Below are 19,387 nucleotides of genomic sequence, written 5' to 3'. Positions count from 1 at the left end.
ATCGCGATAACCGCGACGATTTCATTAATTAGGACAGCGCGTCTGTAACCCAACCCGAATATTCAACTAGATTTGATCGCCCGTTTCAAATCCGCCAACCCCTATACTTTCCCCTCCACCTCACGCAATGATAATCTATAAGATAAGCAGGCGTGCTTATAATATATAAGTTAAATAGCTTATTAATATGTACGATAGATAATCAGTGATAAGTCAGTGGGAAAAAGAGACTCCTGCCAAACGCATCGAAGATAGCGAGACCAAGTCTTAATTTCCCCACCACCACCTCTAATTCTACTTTCCATTTCTCTCTCTTTCTATATATACAACTTTCTCTATCTCTATCTCTCCATATATATAGAACAAGTTCTATCCCTCTCTCTATACCTTTCTTTGTCGTAGCAGCCTGTGTTTTTAGAGAAACCCTAGAAAGGGGAAAATATCCTAGTCGGGAGCCATCGGAATTTTGTTTTCGGGGGTTCGATCTGTGGATTTTGGCTTTAGATTTTGCGAAATCTGAGGTCGGAATGTCGTCGCTCAGCAGAGAATTGGTTTTCTTAATTCTCCAGTTCCTCGAGGAGGAGAAATTCAAGGAGTCCGTTCACAAGTACATTCCTGCAGCTTTTCACTCTATTTTTTTTTTGCTTTTTCTAATTTGGTATTTGTTTCCTGTTTTGAGTTCTTTGTGGCTTTACCGTTGGATTATTTTCTGCCTTTATGGGCGTGTGGTGTATTGGGGATAGACGTGGTTAATGATTTTGGAGCTTTTTATGGTGAAATTGATATGGAAGTTTTTACCTTTTTGCTTGGTTATCAATTCACTAAGAAGAGCAGAGGAGGATGAAGGTTGCAGTTGGCTAATTGATTCGATTTAGTTTATCAAGGTTTTATTCCAGTGGTGAATATGCTGTTTTGATTGGGTTTAAAGAGATTGCTAGCCTTTAGTATTTGACTGCTGCTATGCAATGATTTCTTGAAAATTCTCTGTTTTTACTGGATCGAAGAAGGTCTAATAGTTTTATCTCTCAATGGAAAATTAAATGAACAACTGCAGAGTCTTGAAAAGGAAAAGTTAACAACTACATAAAACTTAGCTGAAGTAATGGGTTTTGCCATCCGTGTTAAAAAAATTTCATCGCAATATCGTCATTGGCATCTTTTAAGGATCCTCGCTCTCGATCCTCAAATGATTTGGAGAAACGGTTTTGTCTTGCTTGAATGAAGTGGGACTACATTATTGTCTTAACTGGTTTTCTGAGATGTTTATGCCTTGATCATCATATTAAATTGTCTTTTTTGTAGGCTTGAACAAGAATCAGGCTTTTACTTTAACATGAAATACTTTGAGGAGAAGGTGCATGCTGGTGAATGGGATGAAGTTGAGAAGTACTTGTCTGGTTTTACTAAAGTTGACGATAACAGATACTCAATGAAGATATTTTTTGAAATCCGAAAGCAGAAGTATCTTGAAGCTCTTGATAGGTAATCTTATGAGTTACTATGGCCTACCACTGTTTGGAAAGTTGTGAATTCATTTCTCCATGCTTGAATTGTATCATCATTTGTTTTCTCTTTCTGCCTCTACTTTTCTGCTTCTTACTTAGTATTGTCTGGTATCATTAGGCAAGACAAAGCTAAGGCTGTTGAGATTCTGGTGAATGACTTGAAGGTCTTCTCAACATTTAATGAAGATCTTTACAAGGAAATAACTCAGTTACTGACGCTAAGCAATTTCAGGTATTAGGTATTCCATTTGTTCTGTTCAGGTTTTATAAGGCCATTGCATATCTGTTCTTTTTCTATGGTAATTGGGATTAAGGGTTCACTTCAAGTTTGATCAGATTACCCGGGGCTTCTGATTCCCTTGTGGCCTTATACCAGGAAGGAGTTTATTCAGCAACTTTTTAAAACTGGTTACATTTGATGACATGTTATAGCATAAATGGATAAGTTTCCATGTCGCGATTTTCTTTTTTGAGAGATATTTACTTTGGTACATATATCTTGCCTCGTGAGCATTGGGCTTCTGAGTTTTTTCTGGATGTTTCCTGTCTTTTGTTGTGAAGATATTTTGTATTCGTTTAATCTTATCGATGTGAATTATTGACAGGGAGAATGAGCAGCTTTCCAAATATGGTGACACTAAGACTGCTCGCAGCATAATGTTAATAGAGCTCAAAAAGCTTATTGAAGCAAATCCTCTTTTCCGTGAAAAGCTTGTTTTTCCTACTTTGAAGTCATCTAGATTGAGAACACTTATTAACCAAAGGTACAGTTCTCTGATTCAACATGCTTGCTGCTTTAGAATGTAGTAATTTACCAATCAGTCTTTAATGTAATGTACTTGATTGTGCTGTTGACATTATTGATTGTCTCAAACCCGGATTCTGACTGTGTCATTCGTGCAGTTTGAATTGGCAGCACCAACTCTGTAAGAATCCTAGGCCAAATCCAGATATTAAGACTTTATTCAATGACCATACATGCAGTCCCTCAAATGGGGCTCATGCACCTGCTCCTGTTAATCTTCCCACAGCTGCAGTTGCAAAGCCTGCTGTTTACACATCTCTTGGAGCACATGGGGTATAATTGGTTACCTTTTGATGATTATTATCTGACCTTGTATGAGTATTAGATTAATTTTGTCTTATAGGGTTTGTTAAACTGTAACGTCTGAGTTTTATGTTGGCAGCCATTCCCACCTACTGCAGCTGCAGCCAATGCTAATGCCTTAGCCGGTTGGATGGTAAATGCTGCAGCATCTTCATCTGTTCAAGCAGCTGTTGTTACAGCTTCTTCCTTGCCTGTCCCACTTAATCAAGGTAACGGTGGTTAGCTTCAGTCACGATTTTGAAGAAGCTCAATCTTGCAGAGATGCTAGTAGAAGAATAGTTTTTTCTTGTGACTTTACATATTTTCCTTTAATATGCTGATGTGTTCTGCAATTTTAAATAGTTTCAATACTAAAGCGCCCAATGACTCCCCCGGCAACCCTTGGTATGCTTGACTATCAAAATGCTGATCATGAGCAACTTATGAAGCGTTTACGTCCTGCACAGTCTGTTGAAGAGGTAATTTTCTTTCTAATTGTTGGATGGCTGGATAGAACTGTTTGATAAAATAAATTCATGTTTTTATCAAATGCTATTTATTTTTGCATATTAACAACTTATTTTTTATAAGAATAAGGCATTTTCTTTCAGGTTACATATCCTACAGTTCGTCAACAGGCATCTTGGTCACTTGATGATTTGCCAAGAACTGTGGCTTTCACGCTGCATCAGGGATCTGGTGTAACAAGCATGGACTTTCATCCGTCACACCAAACATTACTTCTTGGTATTGCTTCTCTTCTTTTAAAATCTAAACCATTTCCTATTTACCATCATGTGTTAATGTTGCTACTCTATGATCTTAAATATGGTATGTCCCTTAACAGTGGGCTGCAATAGTGGCGAAATAACTCTCTGGGAAGCAGGAATAAGAGAAAAGTTATGTTCAAAGCCATTTAAGATTTGGGATATGCAAACTTGCACATTAACATTCCAGGTTTATACCTTATTTTCCAGGGTTTCATTTAGTGTTTCCATGTGCTAGTTCACCTTGCTTTTAGTTATTAACCACAATATCATGAAAAAGGTTTGCATGGTGAAAGTTGAAACACAAGTAGTTCATTGTCTTGCTAGAATTAGTCGGTATTTTCTTTATGCCTTGTGAAGTTATTACTGTTCCCTTACAAACTGAATTTCTGAATAGGCTTCTGCTGCCAAGGAGGCACCATTTTCTGTGAGCCGTGTTACTTGGAGTCCAGATGGGACTTTCTGTGGTATAATTTTGTGAATTACTCTCTTTGAGTTTGTCGTGATTTTTCATTATCAAATCAAGTAATATATTTTATGTTTCAGGAGCTGCATTTTCCAAGCACTTAGTCCATTTGTATGCATATGCGGGGCCAAATGATCTACGCCATCATTTGGAGGTATGCTGTGATTTTTTACTTGTTAGTTTGATGGAAAGTTGAGAAAATGGTCATCATATTCAATTTTTTTACGTAGATTGATGCTCACTCAGGAGGAGTCAATGACATTGCTTTTGCTCATCCAAATAAGCAACTCTGTGTAGTGACTTGTGGGGATGACAAGCTTATAAAGGTGGGTAGTTAAACTTCATTTTATTTTCTGAAACATAGTTTAAGATTCTTGCAGCAGAACAACTAAGGGAGAGAGACTGTTGCAGGTGTGGGATATGACTGGAAGAAAGCTTTTCAACTTTGAAGGCCATGAATCGCCTGTTTATTCAATTTGTCCTCATCAGAAAGAAAACATTCAGGTACAGTTGCAAATTGTGCATGGATGATGCTTATTTTGTGTAATATACATACTGAGATTTAGATCAATTGTGATTCTTACAGCTCTTCCAAGTTAGTATCCATAAAAACTTCTTGAGGGCTGCTGCTCGCTGGAACTCTGTACTTTACCACACTTCTTTCCCCTAACTTTTCCAGAATAGTTGACCCTTGCAGCAGTCCCTGCTGACTTGCTCCCTTCTTAATAGAGAATCAGATTAAAAAAAGATCTTGCTAATTGTTTTGAACCCTTCTTGCTAACATGATCTTGCCGTGGAACAGCATAAATATGTTACGTAAAAGTTATTTTTACTATAATCCTGAGTCACTGGATCAGACCATGACTCTCTGAATTGACCAATTCCTAATGAGATGATATTCTTTGATATAAAGTTATCAACTATTTCTGCTCTATGCATGCAGTTTATTTTCTCAACTGCTGTTGATGGAAAAATCAAAGCTTGGCTTTATGATAACATGGGATCTAGAGTCGACTATGATGCTCCTGGGCTTTGGTGTACCACTATGCTCTACAGTGCAGATGGAAGCAGGTAATATTTTATTACCTCTTGCTGCTCAGCTATGCTCTGTTAAGTTATGCCAGGAGTGGGTTTATAGATGCCATTGTTTCCAGAAAGTGTTTAATTTAATGGGATCTTACTCCTTTTCAGGCTGTTCTCCTGTGGAAATAGCAAAGATGGGGACGCTCATCTGGTGGAATGGAACGAAAGTGAAGGGGCAATAAAAAGAACTTACACTGGATTTAGGAAGAAGTGTACTGGTGTTCTGCAGTTTGATACTACACAAAATCATTTTCTTGCTGTAGGTGAAGATTACCAGATAAAGTTCTGGGACATGGATAATATCAGTGTACTTACAACTACAGATTGCGATGGTGGTATTCCGGTGAGTGTTTGTGTTATCATGTCACATGAATGCTGAAATTGTGTCGATTGCCTTTGTTCACCTGTAAATGCATCATTATTTGATAAGCCCTCTTTTGAAGTATTTTTTATTCATGTAGAGTCTTCCACGCTTGAGATTTAATAAGGAAGGCAATCTGCTTGCTGTTACTACTGCTGACAAGGGAATCAAGATACTAGCGAATGCTAATGGCATGAGATCCTTGAGAGCAGTTGAAACCCCACCTTTTGAGGCATTAAGGTCTCCACTGGAAGCTGCAGCCATCAAGGTGTTTTTCATCTAAATCCATATTTCTCCTGATCTTTAGCTCACTGGCTGGAAGCATTGTGTGACATATTCTTCCATTGTACTGAGCAGGCTTCAGGATCTGCCATTCCAAATGTCGCTCCGAAAGTGGAACGAAGCTCCCCTGTTAGGCCATCTCCCATCCTTGTATGTCATTGTTCAATTATTTCTAGCATAACTATATATTCAAATGCATTTTCTTTTTTTTGATTAACCAAGTATGTAATATTAATTCTTGTATTCATTAATGCGCATGGTTTGTGCTCCATGGTTAATGTAAATTTTTGGGTTTTTGTTTCAGAATGGTGTAGATTCCATGGCTAGAAGCGTGGAAAAGCCTAGAGCTCTGGATGATGCGAATGATAAGACAAAACCCTGGCAGTTAACTGAAATCATGGATCCTGCCCATTGCCGCATGGTCACCATGCCGGATAGTGCTGATGCTGCCAACAAGGTATCCTAGTAGCCCATACTTTCTTGTTTTTTTCTCCACCACATAATGCATAACTGCATCTTTTTTCTAGGTTGCTAGGCTCCTTTATACAAATTCTGGTGTTGGCATATTGGCCCTTGGATCAAATGGCACTCAAAAGCTTTGGAAGTGGGTCCGCAATGAGCAAAACCCGAGTGGAAAGGTAACGAAACTGAAGTTTGATTACCTTTGTTTCATTTTTGTATACTTCATATTTATCCCTCTCGGACTATTTCATTGAATGATATCTGATTTTCTTTTAAATTTTTGAAGGCCACTGCCAGTGTTGTTCCTCAACATTGGCAACCAAACAGTGGTCTTGTCATGACTAATGACATCTCAGGCATTAACCTTGAGGAAGCCGTTCCATGCATTGCTCTCTCGAAGAATGACTCCTATGTAATGTCAGCTGCAGGTGGAAAAGTTTCATTGTTCAATATGATGACATTCAAAGTAAGTAAATAATCATAAGGACCTGTTTACTGAGAGTAGGTCTCTAGTTTTGATAAACAATAAATATTCCTCAACAGGTAATGACAACATTTATGCCACCACCACCTGCTTCTACTTTCTTGGCATTCCACCCACAAGATAACAACATTATAGCAATTGGAATGGAGGACTCAACTATCCACATCTACAATGTGAGGGTTGATGAGGTAATTATTCGACCCTTTTCATTGAATTATTTGGGTGTACACTCCTAAGCTGCTACAATTAATTACGTCGACTGTAAATTTAACAGGTGAAATCAAAACTGAAAGGCCACCAGAAGCGCATTACTGGATTAGCTTTTTCTACCACTCTAAACATATTGGTGTCTTCTGGTGCCGATGCTCAAGTATGCCACCTTTCAATTACTTTACAGTTCTTATATATGTTCTGTTATTACAACAGAGAAACAAAAGCATCTTTTGCTGGATTTGTGGGGATTAAATTTTGAGTTTCTTCCTTCCTTGATAAATGACTTATTTTCTGCAGCTTTGCATATGGAGCATTGACACATGGGAGAAGAGAAAGACAGTTCAAATACAACTTCCAGCAGGTAAAGCACCCAGTGGTGACACCCGAGTGCAGTTCCACGCGGACCAAGTTCGGTTGCTTGTAGCCCATGAAACTCAGTTGGCGATATATGATGCTTCCAAGATGGAACGTATACGACAGGTAAATACCATGTCAGGTCGTTTGTCATTTCATCCACTTTTGATATGTATCTGATGGCTTCTTTGTATTGTAGTGGGTCCCACAAGATGCCCTCTCAGCTCCTATATCATGTGCATCATATTCGTGTAACAGTCAGCTTGTTTTTGCTTCCTTTTTCGATGGGAATGTTGGAGTGTTTGACGCTGATACACTGAGATTAAGATGCCGAGTTGCTCCCACCGCATATTTGTCCCCGTCAGCAATAAATGGGTGAGATTACTGTTTATTCTTAATACCTTCATCCTCATCATTTTGTTTATATGTGAAATTTTTGAGTTAGATTTCCTGGATTACATTTAAAACGTTGCACTGAGCTCTGTCTCTGCATTCAGGGAATCTTTGAGTGCTGACCATGTTTAATTTTGATGTTCGCAGAAGCCAAGCTGTATCTCCGGTGGTGGTTGCAGCACATCCTCAGGAAGCGAACCAATTTGCGGTTGGATTGACAGATGGGTCTGTTAAAGTGATAGAACCGACAGAATCCGATGGCAAGTGGGGAGTGTCACCTCCTGCTGACAACGGACTACTAAATGGCAGGACCGGTTCACCGTCCACAGCCAACAACCATGCAGCCGAACAGCCCCAAAGATGATTTTTTCTTCTTTTTTCCTTGCTTCTTCTCTACATTCATCTTATTAGTGTAGTCTGTAGGTATTCAGTCACCCTTGTAACTCTCATTAAGTCAAGAATTGAGACGCTTAGAGATAATCATATTGTGTGCAGTATCTGTGTTATCAGATTAATTTATGTAATCAATTTCCATTTGCATAAATTTTTCATGTTGTGCTGAACATGAGATGGGTTGGTTGGTTTGGGGAGTGGATCCCCTGCTGTAAGCAGGGGCAGCTGTGCCAAACTACGATTCAACACAAGCACTAAGTAATCCATAATTAAGTGATTTATGTTGAAGCAATTAAGTAGTAACGCCGCTCATGAAACAATTCTTTAATTATTTGCTAAATATTGTTTTTTAATCATATAATAATTTCTGGAATTTTTATCTTACTAACTGGAATTTCATTTTTTTTAATTCAGTTGCATCAGGGTCATTTAAATACTATTTAACTATTAATATTATGACAAATTAATATACTATCAATAAATTATTATCAATATTATAGGAGTTACCAATTTCTAGTTAAAATTCCTTTTAACTAAAAAATCCATCAAATTTGGAAACTCATTTTAAATTTAAATTATAACTCTTAATTATAATATAATCATTTTAACTCTCAATATGTATGTATCAAAGTCATTTTAAATTTAAATTGATTTTGCTATATTAGTTTCAATTTTAACCATCATGAGATAATTTAGAAAATTGAAATGTTATACTAGCTCGGTCTTTGAAAAATAGAAACTTTTTAAAACGACACATATTTTAATGCACAATTGGTAAAGTAAGAGAGAAAAATTTGTAAAGTAGGAGAGAGAAAAAGAAAAATGGGTAAATTAAGAGTGAAGAAGAGAAAAGTGGGATGTAGGATCCACATCCTAAAATACAAATATTTAAAAGTTTCTATTTTTAAGAGACATATGAAAATAGTTTCTATTTTTAAGGGGTTGGAGTTAATATTTGAGTTTCCACAGTATGGAATTGGCTAAAATCAATGAAAAGTTATAATTTTCAGAACAATTATCCCTAAATTTAAATAAAATATGGGCTTACAAATTTGATAATTTTTTAGTCAAAACAAATTAGAATTGGATTTATTCTCCCGATCGAAACAATAAGCTCTAATTATTAATTCAAATAATAATTTATTGATATTGACATTAGTTTATAGATAATACTACTAGTTAAAATAATTTTTAAATGAGAAAAAAATTTAATTAGCAAAATTAATATTAACATTGAACAAATTAATACTCCATATAAGTCAAATCACTGCAGCAAATTATTAAAAAAGTTTTTGTTTCATCAACGACGGTAGTGCAACATTAATAAATTGTTTTTAACCTAATTATTGTTTAAATTAATTCATGAACTTAGTACAGCATGAGTAACCTTAGAGCATCCGCAACGGTGGTGGGGAAGAATGCCGCCGTCCGTGCCAGCGGCGAGGACGAGGCTCATCGCCGCTGCGCTCGCGCCGCTGGCACGGCGCTGCTCGATGCATCGAGCAGCGCCGTGCCAGCGAGCAGTCGACGTGGCGGCACACGATTGGGCAACGGCTATGCCGTTGCCTTTGAATATTTTTTTTAAAATTCGTTAATTAATTTTAAATAATGATAAAAAAATATAAAAAAAAACTTATTTTCCAAATCCCAAAAATATGGCCGTTTTTTTCCTGTTTTTCTGAATTTTTTTGAATTTTTTTTAAATTTTTTTCCCCAAAATCATCTATAAATACACACATTCATCATCCATTTATCACATCAAATCATCTCTCATTCATCTCTCATTCATAATTCTCATACAAACTATCAACACATTCATCCCTCACTCAAAACCTCAAATGGATTTCACTCATATTATGGCGGAAGCGGAGCGCGAAGAACAAGAATACTACGAACAACACTTATCCTTGAGGCGATCGCCGACTACCACCTATGGATTTAGCATGCATATTTCGGCGTTGCCGGAGTCAACAACGACTTGAACGTGCTCTATTCTTCACCACTCTTCAATGATGTGATGAATGGTGTAGCACCGGCGATCGACTTCACCATCAACAGAAATACATACCACATGGATTACTATCTCGCCGATGGTATCTACCCAAGGTGGTTGACGTTCGTGAAGACGCTCCACAACCCGCACGACCCGAGATGGGTTCTTTTTGCGCAGCGTCAAGAGTCCGCGCGGAAAGACGTCGAAAGAGCCTTCGGGGTCCTTCAAGCCCGATTCAACATTGTGAAGGCCCCGGCTCGGCTGTGGTACGTGAATAATATCGCCGACATCATGTTCACGTGTATTATCTTACACAACATGATTATAGCCGACGAAGGGCCGAGGGCGGCTAGCTTCTATGACGAGGATGAAGCCGAAAGCTCAACAACGAGGTCTCCCCCGCGCCGCGGTGAGCATACGACGGTTGGCCAGAGGATCGAGACAAGGCACACAATGCGCGATACCCGAACCCACATTCAGTTACAAGAAGACCTAATCAACCACATGTGGATGAAATTCGGCAACGAGTAGTGGTTTTTTTTAATTTTTAGTATTTTAATTATGTAATTTTTAATTTTTAGGCTTTTAATTATGTCGTTTTTATTTTATTTGCCATTTGTAATTTTATTTAGGTTTTTTTAATGAATTTTATTATTATGGAAATGTTATTGTTTAATTGAATTTTAAATTAATTGTGCTCGTCCTTGCGGAAGAGCACAGATGTGGGTGTTGTGCTCTTGCCAGAGAGCAGGCTGAAAAAGTGGGGCCGGGCCCACAACCGTGCCGCTGGCAAAAGCACGATTGTGGATGCTCTTAATAGAAGTGAAGTTGGTAGAAACTGATAAAAACGCGGTCCGCGCAGCCGAAAACACAGCAGGGGATCCACTCCTGTTAGTTTGTGAGGCATTATGTTAAAAATGTCAATACAATGACATGAGTATGTCAACACAAATTTAGATTAACATATTTTGTCTTTGTGTTGACATTTATAAATATCAATCTAAATTTGTGTTGCTAACTGTCAACACCACTACTATATGTCGGATTTTTCTGGAGTTGCTAATAGCATCGAGAAGTTAAATACTCTCTCCGTCCCATTCAAGATGATCACATTTCCTTTTTTGTGTTTGTTCCAATTAAGATGATCACTTTTGAATTTTGGACATAACCTCCTCTCTCTTCTCTCCTTATTAAAATACTCACAACCCTTTCTAAAATCCCGTGTCACTCAAGAATATAGTTATCTTTAGTGGGACGGAGGGAATAGCAAAATACCCACCCGTATGAGATATTATCTCACAGGTTAAGATTTATGAGATATTATTGGATAGGAGTAGAATAATTATAATATGTGAAATATTGCAGATTGTGCGTGAAGATTGAATTACCGAATTGCCAAATGATATTCTGATATCTATAATTTCCCGGTTGCACATCAATGAAAGAAGCTACTTCGACTAAACATACCAGCGACTCGTTGGCGACATCTCCATCACTACGTTGATCACCTCGATTTCCCAAAATATAGACGTGGGATTCACGATTTATTAAATTACGTAAGTATGGTCGACCATTTCTTGGATTCACATAGAGGCGGTCGATGAAAGAGTTGGCGGTAGACATGTCCGATCATAAAGGTGACCATGGCAATTTTGAAAAGTGGTTCGAATTTGCCCTAACTAAGAAAGCTAAAGTAATTTATTACCCATAATTAATTTTCGGTATACTTGATTGCGGTATACCAAAAATTCAGTATGATATTTTATCATCTCAGTAAGGTATACCATACCGATACATCCCTAGGTACGAGCATCAACACATGAAGGCAACTATTCTAACTTTGCAATTACACAAATTTAAGTTGTTGGAAAACAGAACAATGAAATATCCACAAATGTAATATGCTGCAGTATTAGATTAGCATAAAAGTATAGATATACTCCATGATATTATTAAGGGTTTTTTTTCTTTTTTGTTCTAGACTAAAACTTAGATTCCATAAATGTACTGGAGTTTTTTTTTATTCCGGGTTTGGGAGAGACGCATGACCCTCATGCGTCTCCTTTTAATGAGACGCATCACGGACATGCGTCTTTTATAAAGACGCATGAGGGACATGCGTCTCTCAATTTTTTCGAAACTTTTTTAACGACGCACAACCATCATGCGTCTTAGGGAGAGACGCATGTCCCTCATGCGTCTTAGCCCATATATATTTGATGGGCTTGCGAATTTATGAAATCATTCTTGGTTGTTTCTCTTTTATAGAGACATCCTTGAATGTTTTATGCTTCACTTTCGATGTGGGACAAAATCATTCTTTGTTGTTTCTCTTTTATAGAGACATCCTTGAATGTTTTATGTTTCACTTTCCATGTGGGACAAAATGTTGTTTCTCTTGGATACAGGGTGCACTACACAGGCTCAGGTATGTACATCTCGACCGATTACATGTCAACCATGAAAATCTCAGCTATACAACCCCTGAACACAATTTGAAATCTACTCTACATATCATTTTTTGGATCATTATTAATACTATAACAGTTGCTTTATCCTATTAAGATTAAGATTTTATTTATGAGTCTCATTAAGTTCTAACTGTAGAGATAGTAGGAAATACTAAAGTAAGCATACTACTACGAATTCATGCATTGAAAAGACACCCTCTCCTGTTAGAGCACCTCCAATGGCGGCGTCGTCACCGACACGCCGATTTTTCGCGGACGCCGGTGCTGACGCCGAACCATTGTGAGCTGCGTCGGTGAAATCGGCGTCAAAATCGGCGTGCCCACGCCGATTCTTGGGCTGACGCTGATTCTCACGCCGATCCTCACGGCGCCATTGTAGGCCCCGGATCGGCGTCAGACCAGTGTCAGATTTTTAATTTTTTTAAAATTTTTCGAAACACTATATATACGCGCTCTGGACATCATTTTCATTCACACCACTTGTTTTAACGAGTACTCTCTCTATCTTCATTTCTGTACAAGATCAACAACGAGAAATGGAGAACAACTACGAAGGTACTCCAGTGACGACCGGGTCTCAGACTCCCCCGACTCCCGAGGGAGGGTCTCAGACTCTCCCGGCTCCCGTGGGAGGTGGTTGGCCTCCGATGACCGGGTACTACAACATGTACCCGTGGCAGCAGATGATGCCATCGATGGCCGCCGGGGGAAGTGTGCCACCTTGGCAGGGGGTACCGCCGATGCAACCCCCTATGCAGATGATACCGGGGTGGGCACCCGGGATGCAGCCACCGGCGCAGCAGATGATGCCACCGCCGCATGGGACGCCCGAGGGAGAAAACGTCTATCGGCCGGCTTTTGATTTTTCCACCGGTTCTTCGCACACATCGACCCCAACGGATGCACAGTACACGCAGTATGAGACCTTCTCCTTAGAGGAGTTGGGTTTTGATATTAACGAGGTTCCGAAAACTCCCATTCAAAGCCGGGGAGTAGGGCGGGGTCGGAGTGCCCCTAAGAAGAAGGGCAAGGCCAAGAAGGTTGGCGAGTCGTCGTAGCCGGGTGAGGATAGCCGGGTCCGGAGGAAGTGGACGGACGCGGAGAACGTTGCGGTGGCCAAGGCGTGGGTGAGTGTCTGCGATGATCCTCTCGTTTCGAACAACCAGAGGATCGTTAACTTGTGGGCCAAGATAGCCGCAGCCTACAGGGCATTTTGCCCTGAAGGGAGACCGCGCACTGGGGAGGAGTACCGGAACTGCTGGGACCGAATCAGGTCTGCCGTCTCTTGATTTTTGGGTTTGTACTCCAACGCCCTCCGCATGCGGACCAGTGGCCAAACAGAGGAAGACTGCAGGTGGATTGCGGAGAGAGCCTACCCGGATCCCAGGAAGTACTATGAGTTCACCTACTAGAACTGCTACCTTGTGCTCAACGAGTCGGAGAAATTCCGAGCAGGTGTCGACGATGGCTGGCTGGCCAAAGAAGCAGAAACTGAACTATACCGGTGATTATAGCGGCAGCAGCGGTGGTTCCCACGACCTCCCCGAGACGGCCCAGGAGGTCCCAACCCCTCGTTCGTTCGGTCGCCGACCTCGCACGGTTAGCCAAAGGCGGGCGCAACGGGATGCGAGGGGGGCACCCCGAGTTCCCAGGAGGTCCAGTCGGCAGGTCCACCTAGGAGCTCAAATTCTTTGGGCGTCAACAAACGCGCGCTCAAATGGTGAAGACGTTAGCCAACTTCCGGACGGCAGTGGACCCCGAGGAGAAGACTTATCTTCGCGTATTGCTCCGAAGCATGCGTGAAGAATTGGAGGGGTTGCAGAGGGATACCGGCGGGAGTAGCCACGGCGTTGGTGGCGACGGAGGCGGCAGCGGCGACGACGAAGGGCTGGGCGACGACGGAGGCGAGGACGGCGGCGAGAAGTGATTTTTTATGTAATTTTTTTATTGTACTTTTAAATTTTTGTACTTTTTTTAAAATTTATATTAAATTAATGTACTTTTTTTTAAAATTATTGTACTTTTTAAAATTTTAATAGTATTATTCAATTTTCCTGTATTTGTCTCGTAAATTAAATTCTGTATGTTGCTACGATTGTAAATTAAATTATATAATTGTTATTAGTGATGTGGCAAGGCTATGGGAGGGCTATTGCATGTCCAGATGATGTGGCAGGAGGATTTTAATGCTGATGATGTGGCAGTGACAAGGCTATGGGAGGGCTATTGCTAGAGATGCCCACGGTTCGAAAACCGGCGGTTCCGGTTCGGAACCGCCGGTTCCGGTTTTGGCGGAAGCGGAACCGGAACCGGACCGTGAGGCTATTTCACGGTTCCGGTTCCGGTTCGAAAACCGGGCGGTTCCGGTTCCGGTTCGGAACCGCCGGTTTTCCGGCGGTTTTGGCGGTTCCGGTTTTTGAACCGGCGGTTTCGCCGGTTCAATTATTTTTTTTTTTTTTTTTAAATTTGAAATTTGGCTTTATACAACAAATCGGAACAAGACAATGCATAATTCAAGCACAAATAAGACGAATAAGGAGAAAATGAAATAAATTTTATTGATTTTGAGTTGTAACGGACAACGATACATTACAATTTACAATACATAAGTATACAATACAACAACATACAACAATGTAATATAATTTACAAGTGTCGTCGGGCGTCGGCTCGTCGCCTCGTCGGACTCGGAAGGTAAATTTAAAAAAAAATGAAATGGGGGGGAAAAAGGAAAAATTGAAAAGGGCTTGAGATCAACTTAAACTTTCAAAGTTAAACTTTTCAAATTTAAGTTGAGTTGCCTACGTATCCACAATTTTATTGAGGAATCAAAGCCCACGTAGTTCTCTTACCTTGGGATCAACCCTTTTTTCTTGCAAAATGTTGCCCATTTTCTAAGCAAACACATATCAACACGCTATATACACATTGCTGCATTTCTAATAGGGGCAATTTGATCTTCCAAAGCAATCAATGCATCTCGAACACACATAGTCAGAATATTATTCAAGCATCTAGCATGGAAAAAATTAGTACTAATAGATAGTTTGTTCTGATTTTTTCCATGCTAGATGCTTGAATAATGTTCTGACTATGTGTGTTCGAGATGCATTGATTGCTTTGGAAGATCAAATTGCCCCTATTAGAAATGCAGCAATGTGTATATAGCGTGCTGATATGTGTTTGCTTAGAAAATGGGCAACATTTTGCAAGAAAAAAAGGTTGATTCCAAGGTAAGATTTCATAGATCATTCAGGATGCGGCTAAGTTGTACTTGAAGATCATTAAAATATATTCCGCATTTGTATCAAATGGGGAATATATTTTAATGATCTTCAAGTACAACATAGCCGCATCCTGAATGATCTATGAAATAGGGGGGAAAAAAAAAATTGAAAAGGGCTTGAGCTCAACTTAAACTTTCGAAGTTAAACTTTTCAAATTTAAGTTGAGGTGCCTACGTATCCACAATTTTATTGAGGAATCAAAGCCCACGTAGTTCTCTTACCTTGCTTACCTTTTTGGTCGGCAGTGCTCGCCGTTCACCGCCCCCGTCGACTCATTGCTAATGTTGAGTGCTATCGCTTCTGACCTCGTCATCGCCATCGGAAGAAAATTCTTCACCATCACTCTCTACACGGAAGTCGAAATCCGGCTCTTGTGCTCTCATGTCCGCCTTTGCCCAATCGTCAAGTAACATAGTGGCTTCCATGTTCTTGGCGGAGAGATTGCTCCTTTTGTCGTCTAGGACACAACCGCCGACACTAAAAGCTTGTTCAACGGCGACGGTGGAAGCGGGAACGGCGAATATCTCCTTAGCCATGATGGAGAGTATCGGAAACTCTTTGTCATGTGTTCCCCACCAATTAAGGACGTCAATTTGTTGAGTAGGAGGACCTGCATCTTGAAAAATAGAGCGCGATTCCAAATATATATCTAATTCACTAGTCGCTCTAGTCCTATTGGTTGTAGTACCGTATAGATCTTGCAATTGTGATACTACGTCGGGATCGATCATGACATTGGAAAAATCCCCTCCACCAAAATCAAATGTAGAAGGACTAGGAGGAGCACGTACCTGGTGAGCGGTGTTATACCGCATTTCATATTCCGCGTAGAGAGAACGAAGTGCACTATCTAACCTATGTTTGATTTCATCAACATCCGGAATACTTAGTTCGAAGCATTCTCCTCTTGTCAAGCCCATTTCGCGGAGTTGAGAAAAATCCAAAGCGTGCAAACAACCATAGTACATGTCTAAAATTTTATAAACACCATGCAACTTCCACTTTGGATCCAAGCATTTTGCAATCAAAAACACATTTGGAATACGTGAAAAATATTTTAACCATTTTTCAACCATGTAAAACAAAATAGCCTTCAACTCAACGAATTGAGTATTTTTCACACAAGTTTTAAAACCAATTGCCACATACATGCAATGCTCCAAAACGCGCACAGAAGTAGGATAATAAACACCGGATAACTCAACAGTGGCATTTTTGAAAGCGCGGAATAATCGAAATAAATCCATGCTGTGGTCCCAACAAGCGGGTATCAAAATCAAATCAGAAGGAACATGAGGACAACTTCTAAAAAAATCACATAAATACTCAATGTGGTTCAAAGTCGACTCCAACATATCATATGTCGAGTTCCACCGAGTTGAAACATCCAAACGAAAGTTGGTGTACCTGCATTGCTTACCATGACAATATCTCTTCCAAGCTCTACCAATAGGAGCTTTGTTATGAATCAACTTCACAGCAGTTCTAATAGGATCAACATACTTTTGCCACAAATCGATGGCATCTTGAACACACAAATTCAAAATATGGGCAATACATCGCACATGGAAATATTTACCATCAATAACAGGAGAACATGCACTGATTAAATCATCTATGCTAGCATTGTTAGCGCCAGCATTGTCAAAACCAATAGAAAAAATTTTATTGATCAATTGAAATTCATTCAAAACTTGAATGATCAATTGAGCAATTGCTTGTGCAGTGTGTGGTGCAGGAAATTCCCGAAATGCAATCAAACGTTTGTTTAAAGTCCAACTGTGATCAACGAAATGCACCGTGATGCCCATATACGAATTTTTACAAAAACAATCAGTCCACACATCAGAACAAATAGAAACTTTATGCCCTAAGTTAATAATAAACGTACCTAATTGCGCCTTCTTTTCCATGCATTGTCGAACAACGGCTCGCGTCATTGAAGTTCGACTCAATTTTCTTGCAGCGGCATTATATACTTGCCGCATACTTGACTCAAAAGCATCGTTATCAAAAGCATTGAATGGAAAATGTTTCATAACGGCAAATCTAGACATCACATTAAGAGCATTTTTGTGATCATATTTCAAAAGAGTATTGCTACACATACCTGATGTTTGGGATGAACCCGTCGTCCCACTTCCGACTCCATGTTGAAAGTTGAGTTGAGTTTGGGTTGGAGCGATACCAAACTCGACCGGATGCGCTTTCTCCAGGTGACGGGTAAATGTACCGTACCCTCCACCCTTTCGGAATGTGTATACGTTTTCGCAATAGTTGCAATACACATTATAAGTGTTTGGATCGTTACTATCTTGTACCCTCTTGAAATGTTTCACGAAGATGTTTGAGGTTAAAGACCTTTCAGCTGGTCTAGGAGGTTGAGGAGGTTGTCCACGTCCACGACCACGACCACGCCGACTCCTTGGTGGTGGTGGGGGTGGCATTTCTTGAACCTCTTCTACCTCCTCCCCCTCCTCCTCGTCGTCATCATCATCATCATCATCGTCTTCATCAACATTCACGGGGGTTGGACTTTGTTGGGAATAGGCACCGCGACCGGGAGCACCACTACCGGTACCAACATAAGCATCGCCTTGGTATTGAGAGCGAGAGAGAGCAATAGCATGTGCCACATCTTGCTCTTCTCGAGCCTACAAAATAATATTTGTATTGTAAATACAAAATAAAATTATGAACAATAATGAAATGTAATTCAAAATTAATGAAATTAGTAGATAATAAATATTAACCTGCCACTCATCCATGTTCATTTGAGAAATTTCATCAATAACGGATCTCCGAGATGAAGACATATTGGAATGGTATGTAGAAATGTAGAAATATGGAATAATATATTTTTTTTTGTTTTAGTAATTGAGAAAGAAAGACAACTTATAGAACTACGGGAACAAGTATAACTGTATAAGTGTATAACAATGCGTAATAAGAGTAGCAATTGCGTAATTAAATGGAAGCACAATAGCACAAATGAGAAATTGGAGACAAAGAGAGAGAATTGAGAGATTGAAGAGAGAAACTCTTATTAACACAAGAGTGGGGTGAATGTAAATGAGGATAGAGGGGGGTATTTATAGAAAAAAATGAGGGGGAAAATGGAAGAATTCGAATTTGAAATTTAAAAAAAAAAAAAATTTGAATTTTCACAAAACCGGCGGTTTTGGCGGAAAACCGCCGGAACCGGCGGAACCGCCGGTTTCCGGGCCAAAACCGCCGGTTTCCGAAATAAAACCGCCGGTTCGGTCAACGAACCGTCTGCAAAAGCTGCTCCATTGTCGCCTCGTGCTCCGCGCCGCCTCGAAAGCCACTAAACCGGCGGTTAACCGCCGGTTTTTTCCGGTTAACCGCCGGTTAACCGCCGAAAAACCGGCGGTTTCGACCGTTTTTGAAGATCACCACCGGCCCCCATCCCCCTGCCTCGATTTAAGCGCCGGAACCGGCGGTTCCACGGTTAACCGCCGGTTCCGAACCGTCCCGAACCGCCGGTTCGGTGACGGTTCCGGTTCGAAATATCTTGAACCTGAACCGGACCGCGAACCGAATTGCGCCGGTTCCGGTTCGGGAATATTGCGCCGGTTCCGGTTCCGGTTCCGGAACCGCCGGTTCCGGTTCGGCGGTTAACCGCCGGAACCGGAACCGGTGGGCAACTCTAGCTATTGCATGTCCAGAACCACTGGAGATGCTCTTACGAACGTATATCCACCACAACTGGGGTTGAAACTATTCAAACCCCAATGCTGAAATTTAAAATCAATTCATATAGTA

At 40.2% G+C, this 19,387-nt stretch overlaps 1 protein-coding gene across 1 annotated transcript; it reads left to right on the top strand.

Annotated features, from left to right (window-relative positions):
* Positions 1-310: 310 nt before the first annotated feature.
* LOC121792321 (topless-related protein 3-like) lies at positions 311-8,001 on the top strand. The gene is made up of 25 exons (XM_042190219.1): positions 311-607; positions 1,303-1,482; positions 1,624-1,737; positions 2,111-2,269; positions 2,409-2,583; positions 2,693-2,822; positions 2,956-3,071; positions 3,204-3,339; positions 3,440-3,549; positions 3,757-3,826; positions 3,906-3,979; positions 4,056-4,151; positions 4,237-4,329; positions 4,769-4,896; positions 5,017-5,251; positions 5,370-5,537; positions 5,627-5,701; positions 5,856-6,008; positions 6,079-6,189; positions 6,300-6,479; positions 6,557-6,685; positions 6,772-6,867; positions 7,008-7,190; positions 7,264-7,439; positions 7,605-8,001. The coding sequence occupies exons 1-25, from the start codon at positions 528-530 to the stop codon at positions 7,819-7,821; spliced, it is 3,384 nt and encodes a 1,127-aa protein (XP_042046153.1). The 5' UTR covers positions 311-527; the 3' UTR covers positions 7,822-8,001.
* The last annotated feature ends 11,386 nt before the right edge of the window (positions 8,002-19,387 follow it).

This window comes from Salvia splendens, chromosome 2 (genome assembly GCF_004379255.2).
Source record: "Salvia splendens isolate huo1 chromosome 2, SspV2, whole genome shotgun sequence".
Lineage (NCBI taxonomy): Eukaryota > Viridiplantae > Streptophyta > Magnoliopsida > Lamiales > Lamiaceae > Salvia > Salvia splendens.
This window is presented reverse-complemented; position numbering and strand designations above follow the sequence as displayed.